Source organism: Nansenia antarctica, assembly GCF_963989245.1.
Source record: "Nansenia antarctica genome assembly, chromosome: 11".
NCBI classification, from domain to species: domain Eukaryota; kingdom Metazoa; phylum Chordata; class Actinopteri; order Argentiniformes; family Microstomatidae; genus Nansenia; species Nansenia antarctica.
Genome location: NC_137681.1, coordinates 14,908,264 through 14,918,263, shown reverse-complemented (window position 1 = coordinate 14,918,263; position 10,000 = coordinate 14,908,264). Strand labels below are relative to the sequence as shown.

Below are 10,000 nucleotides of genomic sequence, written 5' to 3'. Positions count from 1 at the left end.
CATTGTGTGTATATCTAGCCACCATTTTCAGATGTACATCAGGGTGTAACAAGTAGGGGCCAGCTGCTAGGTGTTTGGTTCTTATAGGGCCAACTAGACCTGTCCCATACTAGCATAGCATTGCATAGCCATGGCATAGACTCCCTGTAGGCTTTCAACAGTACAGTACAGATTATATCAAATGCAAAAGGAAAACAGGTTACATTGAAGTTGTGATGCACTTCCATTTGGCTGCAACTACCTCTCATACACACCTCATATTAGGAATGGATGACTTAACTTCACCTTTAAGATGAAAACATAGAATAGTTGTGCTAATAATTGAGGAAAGAAATAAGGATTAAGAAGCTAGCTTTAATTATCTCTATCAAATGGCAGTATTACAGAGTGGATGTGTACATACTGTCCAAATGCATGCACGCATACACTCACACACACACACACACACACACACACACACACACACACACACACACACACACACACACACACACAGAGGCTAAGAGCGAAGGCATCAGCAAGAACATAATCTTAAACACAATAAAACAAATGGGAATGTCAAAACAATAGACACAAAATCATTTGGTCATTCAAATGGATAATTATTTAAACAATATCCACATTTCAAGTCCTGAAAGGAACAGGGCGTAAACTATCTGTACAGAAATTGCATCACAATCAAAACACAGATCCTTTTCAAACATCAAACAAGCCTCAACATTCAGCTGGTAATCTGTGACTCGTCTGTGGATCAGATCTCCCTGTTTCCTTCAGTGGCCCGACATGGCCTTTCAAAACACAGTCTTTGTGGTGCAGCTGTGCAGCGGGCCAACAGAGCGGGAGCCAAAATGGCGTCCCTGGACCCAGAAAAGCAACATTAGGAGATCCAATCCATACGGATCTATTCAAAATCAAGTATTAACTATTCATACACTGCTGTCTCAGTGCCATCCAAATCCAAATAATGTATTCAATCATCACTCTTCAAGTATTGTCACATTTTATGATCAGGGTATCAAACCATTTTTTGCGTTCTCAGGAATAAAACAAAAATATACTTCAGAGTCTAAAACAAGTCAAATGCCCCCCCCCCCAAAACATTTATTTTAAGGAAATAAAATAACTTAAAATACAGCAACAGAACTAAACTAAACCGAGCACTTAGAGAGAGATGGCAGATTTGGTCCCTTTCTTGAGGTCAGCGACGGTCATGACATTCCGTGACATCAGCGAGGGTTCTGTCCTGGGGATGGTCTTAGCCCAGTCCCACGTCCAGTGACATCATCACCACAAAGCCCAGGATGGAGGTCCAGGAAGCCAGCTTACCGTTCCCACTGGAAGACAAACATGGTCATGGACAGGTTCTACGACACACAGACACAGTCAGACACACATACTCCTCTTGGCTGCTCAGGCGGGTTCATAGTGAAGTCCACAGACAGCCAGACAGTCCATCAAACACAATATGACTGGAGAATACCATGGACATGAAGAGCTCTTGGATTTGAAAGCCAAACAAACTGACTGCGTTCTGACTGCGTTCACAGATTTGAGACTGTCAGGTTATTAAAACACACGGCAGGGGCCTCAACACACACACACACACACACACACACACAGACATAGACACAGACACACAGGCACACAGGCACACAGGCACACCCTTCACGGTGACATTTAGAAACACAAACGTTGGTGTTGAAGAGTGCATAGACAGCTCACTCCCTTGTCTGACTTTGAAAGCAAACAATACGCCCTTCGCTTCGAAAACCAAAACATTCCACAGGGACAGTCTCTGTGTCTCCTCTCTCCCTCCCTGCTCTGGGCCCAGAGGAACACAAAGATGGCGATTGATGGAGCCAGACCCTTGGAGACTAACTACTGTAGGAGCCGCGGGAGGACGAGCGAGGGACGGAGAGGTTAGAATAACAGGAGACGGAAAAATCTGTGTGTAGAAACACGTTTTCATATTTGACCATTGACCATTTTTCTTTTTTTAATACTTTTTCTCTTCTTCCAATGTTGAAAGACGTTGTACATGGGCTTGAATTGAGGAGAGCTACCGGTAGTTTCTAAGGGTTTTAGATAGATAGAATAGCATCTTGCCCGCCCGCCCGCCCACCCTCCCCCCCTCCCCCTCTCCGATTTCTCCCTCAAACCATCCGTCCTTTGTTCCCCTCTCTTCTCCCTCCTGCTCCTTGGCCACTCACCTGAGTTGAGCCTCTGGGATGATGTCATCGACCACCACGTACACCATGGCGCCAGCAGCGAAGGCGAGGGCGTACGGCAACAGAGGCTCAGCTAGCACCACGGCAGCCGCGCCTAGCAACCCAGCGATTGGCTCTACCATACCGCTGAGCTGGCCATACCTGATGAGGAGAAAGAGAGAAGGGGGTTAGAGTACATACATACGTGTGCACACACACACACACACACATTTTTACCCACCAGAAGGCTTTCCATGTGGACATCCCTGCGCCCCGCAGAGGCAGGCTCACTGCAAGGCCTTCTGGGAAATTCTGGATCCCAATACCAATGGCCAGATTTCTATGGAACACATGAAAATAAAACCTGAAATGACTTGATGTATAACAGTATATCTTAATCCAATGGTCTTCCATTGAGGTTGTATTTTGAGCATACCATTTGGAGAACAATTAAAGAATGAAAGATTCTACAGTTATGTGAAAAAAATATAACATTATTTTATTTTAGAATAATTATTTATATATAACATTATTTTAGAATAATTTTAGAATCATTTCAGCTGTGTGATGTTTGAGGGGCGTCTTGAATGCACAGCCCGTTTCAAATCACCCCACAGCATCTCAATAGGGTTAAGATCCAGGCTTTGACTTGGCCATTCCATAACTCTCCATTTCTTTCTTTTGAGCCATTCCTTGGTGGATGTACTGGAATGTTTTGGGCCATTGTTATGTTGCATGGTCCACATCCTCTTCCAATTGTTGGACAGATGGTCTCACATTTTCCTCAAGCACTCTCCAATACAATAAATAATTCATAATGGATTCTATTATAGTTAGCACTGCCAGTGTTTCCCCTACCATTGCCTTGGGAGGGCGGGCCGCCCCCCCAACGGGACCTCCCGCCCCCCCAAGAAAAATGTTCAATGTCAATTTGGTTCATGTTTTTTTTTTTTTTTATAATTATATTTTTCTCCCAGTTGTATATGGCCGAAATATGTTTCTTATGTGGTCGAAATATGTTTCTTATGTGGTCGAAATATGTTTATTCTGTGTCATTTGCCTAATTTATGTGCACCCTCATTTAATATGTTTCTCCTCTGTGCGTTTTGCCGGCCCGCTTGTCCGCTTGTCTCCTCGTTTCACGAAGGGCGGGGCTCAGCTCCCTCCACACACACGCTCTGACGTGCTAATCTCAAACAAGCCATTCGTCGCTGGAAGTGCAAATAAAGGCCAACAATCATAGTTTTAGTAATGGACGGACGTAGACCCCAAACCTCTGTGACAAGCAGGCTAACTTCCCGTGTTTATTAAACGCACCCAACCCGAATCTGGCGATATGGACGATTTTAGACGCTTTTTAGGGGTGCTTGAGTATCCCTAAATTTAATCTCAGCACGACCTAAAAGAGAATAATCATTATTATTATTATTATCATTATTATTATTATTATTATTATTTTCTGAAATCATTCTAGCCCAATTACAGATGATGTTACACACTCCGATCCAGTAGCCTACATACACGCACCTCATTGGTTCGCAAGTAGTCTCGTGCTTCGCCCGGAGAATAATTGTTTAGCGCGGGAGTGTGTGTGTGAGAGAGAGACAGATGAAGGAAGTCAGCAGATGAAAGTAAGTAACCGTAGCAAATATAATTTCTGTATTTCTGACAGAAAACATTGGTTCAAATTGTTCATTATTATTGTGACTTAACTAGAAAGTGTCATATTATAGTTCCATGGTGACTAGAATAGAAAGTGGCTATAGTTCCATTGTGTGAATAGTGTTAACGAACTATCCATGCCACCCTCCCAAGGCAGCAAACCTAGGGGAAACACTGTACATGTTTGTGTTCAGTGTTAATTAGACTACATGTTTGTGTTCAGGTTAATCAGACTACATGTTTGTGTTCAGGTTAATCAGACTACATGTTTGTGTACACGTTACTAGGCAACACATTGCTCAGAAGAATAGTTGCAGTGTGCCACCTGAATATCTTACCCAAAATACCCAAAAAGTGGATATTAAAGATATTCAACACAAGAATGAATGAACTGGAAGAGGCTTCCACCTCTACATTTCAGAGATGCAACATGGAGAGAAAAATGAGTTCCATGGCCTGTACAATATGTAATGAGCTACGACTGGAAGGAAAATTCTGTGACGTGGTGATTAAAGTCAATGGCATCGACTTCAACGCACACAAGAATATCCTTTGCGGCTGCAGTCCATATTTCCGGTGAGTGTCTTAATTTGGGTGGGTGGCCATGATGGATGGCAGGGATTCACTTGGCATGGATCCAAAGGATAATCAGAAGAAAATAGCCAGATCCTACAAGAGCTTACACATTGTTCTTTGAGGCAGCAATGATACATTCTATAAAAGATACAACTATTGATTCATAATATTTGTGTACCCCTCTTTGTATTGTCATATAATTGCAGAGGGTGTTTATTATATTGCTGTACTATATTGAAAAGAGTATTGAGAAAATCTGGTACAGTATATGGATGAGTCCTGACCATCATATCCCTCCTCTCTAAACCCTGACCCACAGAGCTCTCTTCACAAGTGGCTGGAACAACTTAGAAAAGCGGGTGTACAACATTCCTGGTGTGTCACCGGACATGATGCATCTCATTATTGAGTATGCCTACACACGCTCTGTGCCTGTCACTGACGAGAATGTGGAGCAGCTTCTGGTGGCTGCAGACCAGTTCTCTGTCATGGGCATTGTGCGAGCCTGCTGTGACTTCCTAGAGGCCCAGCTGTGCCCGGAGAACTGCATTGTCATCTGTACGTTTGCAGACTTCTACTCCTGCCCTGAGCTGAGGCGCAGGTCCTCTCTCTTCATCCTGCATCACTTTAAGGAGATGGTGCGTAGCTCCGAGGAGTTTCTGGAACTCTCGCTGTGGCAGTTTCGTGACATCATTGAGAAGGACGACCTGAACGTGAAGCAGGAAGATGTAGTGTTTGAGGCCATCCTGAGCTGGATTGGCCATTCTCCTCAAGACCGCAAAGCCCAGATCTCGGTGCTGTTGCCTAAGGTGACTGAGAGTTGGACTACACACGTAACACGTAAATGTTTGATGCATTTCATAAAGGTGTATCGGCTGCCGACTGCATTCTGTGTCCATATCTGTCTGTGTCTGTTTGCTTAGGTACGCATGGCCTTGATGACAGCAGACTACTTCATGAACAATGTGAAGAATAATCCACTGGTGAGAGACAATGATGACTGCAAGCCCATCATCATCAACGCACTGAAGGCCATGAATGGGCCCTCCAGCTCTGACTTCGGCAACCCTCTGACCCGCCCTCGCCTGCCCTATGCCATCTTACTGGCCATCGGTGGTTGGAGTGATGGCAGCCCCACCAATGGCATTGAGGCGTATGATGCACGGGCTGACCGATGGGTCAATGTGACTCGAGAGGAGGAGAGCGCACGGGCCTACCACGGTGCTGCCTACCCGTGGGAGGCGTTGACAGCGTTGACTTCTTCAATAGTGTGCGCAAGTTCAACCCAGTCACACACACTTGGCACCAAGTGGCACCCATGCACTCACGGCGCTGTGCTGGGTGTGACTGTGTGGCTGTGCTGGGTGGCTGCATCTACGCCATGGGCGGCTATGATGGCTATGTGCGACTCAACACTGCTGAGCGCTATGAGCCTGAGACCAACCAGTGGACACTCATCTCACCCATGCATGAGCGGAGAAGTGATGCCAGTGCCACCACACTTTTTGGAAAGGTAAGTGGAACAGAGGAATAGGTAAGACTAACTGTACCTGGAACACAACTTGATAACTATTGTACAATGAATCTATTAAAAAGCCAGGATGGATGAATTTACGAGTTGCCTTAACTCTAGGTATACATATGTGGTGGTACCAATGGGAATGAGTGCCTGGACACAGCAGAGTGCTTCAACCCTGAGACCAACCAATGGACTCTGATTGCCCCCATGAGAAGCCGACGCAGGGGGGTGGGGGTCATCGCCTATGGGGAGCAGGTCTATGCGGTGAGACCTACATAAGAATACACAATAAATCTATGCTCAAGTTCTGATATTCTGTTATTGACCCACATTTCTCCTATCCTCTCTTAGGTGGGCGGCTTTGATGGAGTCGAACGTCTGCGAAACGCAGAGTGCTACAATCCCCAGACCAACACCTGGCGCGCAATTCCCACCATGTTCAACCCACGGAGCAACTTTGGCATCGAGGTGGTGGATGATCGTCTGTTTGTGGTGGGCGGCTTCAATGGCTTCACCACCACCATCAATGCGGAGTGCTACGATGAGAAGACAGATGAGTGGTGTGACGCCCATGACATGGGCATCTTCCGCAGTGCCGTTAGCTGCTGTGTGGTGCGCGGACTGCCCAATGTGCTGGAGTATGCTGCCCCGCGAGATACCCTGCAGAACCCCCGGGAGGAGCTCAAACTGTCCACCTCCAATAGCTTCCTTACTGTCTGACACCATATCTACCCACCATCACCCCCCATCCCTACATGACCCAGTCCTGCCCACTGCAGTCCATCTGGGCAGAGACAGAAACTATCCAAATAAATCCTTCAAGTGCCCATGGAAATCACATAACCTTTCTGTCTTTCTTATTGCTTCTATCAGGCCGGGTGGTACAATTATGTTTCTACAATGAACGTATAAGGGAGGCTTTAATTGAATGCTAGTTTGCAATCATGTCTTAACTTTGCTGGGCAAGCACATGTCCATCAATACGTGTATCTCTGACGTCTACATACGCGAGAGAGTTTTTGCAGGGTGAGATGTCTGCAGATGGAAAGTAAGCAAGTTGAAACGTTAGCAAATATAATTGCTGAGTGTTCTAACAGAGCAAGTTGGTTCAATTGGTCGTTATTATTGTGACTAGAAAGTGTCTGATTATAGTTCCATGGTGTGTAAAATAGTGTCAAAGAACTAGCAAGCTAACTAGCTAGCTCAGAGGTGATTAGATGAGCTAGTCTGCTGCACACATGACAGCTAAAGAGCTAACTGGATGCACTTTATTATTTTACTTAAAGTAGATATACTATCTTTCTTATTCTGCTAGAATTGGGCTTTATGGTAATACCATAATGGCATATTTACAGTACATGGACAGTGGATTGAAGCATTGGAAAATGTCTGTTTTTTATAGTTGGACATACGATTTATTTTCAGGTGAGAGAGTAAAGTAAAAATGACATTATCTGACTGCATTGCCCACAGCAATCCAATATTAAATTATAATTATGTTATAAATTGATATAGATCAATTTATACCTCTTATTAGATTATAAATACTCTGGTTGTTATGTTTGCCTTTTGGTTGACAGCAAAAGAGGGAGAGAGGAGGATAGAGAGAGAGAGAGAAGGAGAGAGAGCAGGATGGTGCACCAGAGAGAGAGAGAGCAAGGACCAGGTGAGAAAGTGGACAGGTAGTCAAGACCACATAAGTACGGTAAGTAGCCTTGAGAACCGATGGTTCTGGAGCCTAATGGCCCATAGGGCAGGAGCCTATCTCCTGTTTCAGTAGCGTGAGGCGACTTAATGTACAAGTTAGTACACCCCTGGACATGACGCTGGTATGTCGCAGGGTCTTACCCCCTGGGGGGGGGGGGGGGGGGGGGTTCCATACCAGGGTCCATGCCACCCCCCCAAGGCAGCAAACCTAGGGGAAACACTGACTGCTGCAGCAAAGCAGCCCCAAACCATGACATTTCAACCTCCATGCTTCACAGTTGGTATGAGGTTCCTGTGCTCAAATGCTGTCTTTGGTTTGTGTCAAACAGGTCTTCTGTTACTGTGCCCATTCAACTTTGGATTCATCCTCCTTGCACACCTCCCATGACAATCAAACTTGTGCAGTCTCTTTCTGATGGTAGATGCACGTACTTTGATCAACTGTGGCAAGAGCTACCTGTAGGTCCTGTGATGACATGACATAGGATTATTGGAGACTTCTTTAAGCATCTTGCGGCCTGCTCTTGGGCTGAACTTGCTAGGATGGCTTGACCTGACCATGTTGGCAGTTGTTTCTAAATGTTCTCCACTTCTAATCTAATTGTTTGTAGATCTTTTTAAATCCCATCCGAGACTGATACGCATCTGCAACCTTCTTTCTGAAGGTGTCAGAGAGCTCTTTTGATCTCGCCATGGTGATACCACTCACTTCAACAATCAAAAGCAAACCAAATTAAAATGTCTGAGGTTTATAGGATAAAACAGGCTCCTCCAATATCCTCTCTAACAATGTTCTTATCATTTGTACCTGATGTGGTGCACTTGATTATAATTTTTGGCATTTTAAATAGTAATAAGGCAGTGATGATCTTAGTGTTTCCAACACAGAGAATGACTCAGCTGTACCTTATTGTAAGGGAAACCATGACAGGACTACATTCATGGGAAGTAGTTACTTGGACGACACATGTCAAGACACATGGAGAGAGAGAGAAAGAGAGAGAAAGAGAGAGAAAGAGAAAGAGAATCTGCTCTCCAGAGCATCAGTGAACACAGCTATGGAGCAGACGGCATCAGCAGCCAGGGTGGTCATTCAACAGCATGCTCCTAAGTGGTGTTAACCAGTGTGTTTGTTTGTCTACACACACACACACACACACTCCAGTAACCATCCTGGTTTAACTACCTCCGCTCCCTCGGGAGCAACTCAGCAACACACACACGCTGTTGTGTTTCAGGAAAAGGGCTGGTGTTTGAAGGCAACTTATGCTCTGTTTTGGGTTTTCCTCCTCCCTCTCTCCCTTCTTCCCTCCCTCCCTGTGAACCACTCGGCTGGCACAGAGTCAAGATCCTGCCCCCGGAGATGGAAGATTAATGACAGCTAGTCACGGAAAGGCTTACAGCCATCACAGCCTGGGAGAGAGAGAGGGAGAGTGGGAGAGAGAGAGAGAGGGAGAGACAGAGAGAAATACATTTGTGTGTCATGCGCTGGACTACTAATAGAGGGGAGTTTGAATTTGTGTGAGTGAGTTAGTGTGTTTCTGCGTCAAGGCAAGACAGAGTAAGATGACACAGAGGGATGGGGGGGAGAGAGAGAGGGAGAGAGAGAGAGAGAGAGAGAGAGAGAGAGAGAGAGAGAGAGAGAGAGAGAGAGAGAGAGAGAGGAAGAAAGAGAAAGAAACCAGTTGTATTGAGGGTAGGGTGGCAAACATCTGGGAAGCGGTCTGCTCTCCTGTCAGATGGCAGAGGTGGAAACGGAGACAGACGGGGAGAAGGAGAAAAAGACGGGGGGGGGGGGGGGGAGGAAACCCAAGCGAGGGAGGGAGGGAGGAGACCTCAGTCTCTGGCCTGAGTGAGGTGAACTCAGTCACCCAGCGCGGGGTTCATGACTATTCACTTGAGGGGGTTCAGCTGGCAGGAAATCACTCCTCCTTGTACTATTTCATCAATGTGAGTTACATTCCCCCATTACAGTACAGTACATTCCATTCCATAGCAGCCCTGTTGGTTTAGCTGCACCGGGCCCTATGTAGCTGGAACCCAGCTTTTAGTCAGTCCCCCAGTCCCAGTGTCTGAAGTCTAAAAGAGTCCTTTCTGACTGCGCTGAAAAGGGGCTAGTGTTCCAAACTTCCGAATTCCAACCGTTGGGCTTAGTGGGAGTTAAACCTAACCAACCTGTCTTTGTCTCGCTCTGAATGAGTATGGCGCTCTCTCATTCTGTGCATCTGTCTGTAGAACTGTCTGAAGACTGTATCAACAAGTATCTACAGTGGGTATGGTGTGTGTGTGTGTGTGTGTGTGTGTGTGTGAGAGAGAGAGAGTATGTGTG

General features: G+C 45.8%; 1 protein-coding gene across 1 annotated transcript in view; it reads right to left on the bottom strand.

Annotated features, from left to right (window-relative positions):
* Window positions 1-10,000, bottom strand: part of slc39a11 (solute carrier family 39, member 11) — an 89,184-nt gene that overhangs the window by 162 nt on the left and 79,022 nt on the right. Inside the window, exons 8-10 of the mRNA XM_080541460.1 lie at window positions 2,449-2,547; window positions 2,211-2,369; window positions 1-1,334 (exon numbers count right to left, since the gene is read on the bottom strand). The exon at window positions 1-1,334 is cut by the window's left edge and continues 162 nt beyond it. Of these exons, the coding sequence (XP_080397586.1) occupies window positions 1,256-1,334; window positions 2,211-2,369; window positions 2,449-2,547 (337 nt within the window). The 3' untranslated portion in view covers window positions 1-1,255. The remainder of the gene's footprint in view (window positions 1,335-2,210; window positions 2,370-2,448; window positions 2,548-10,000) is intronic.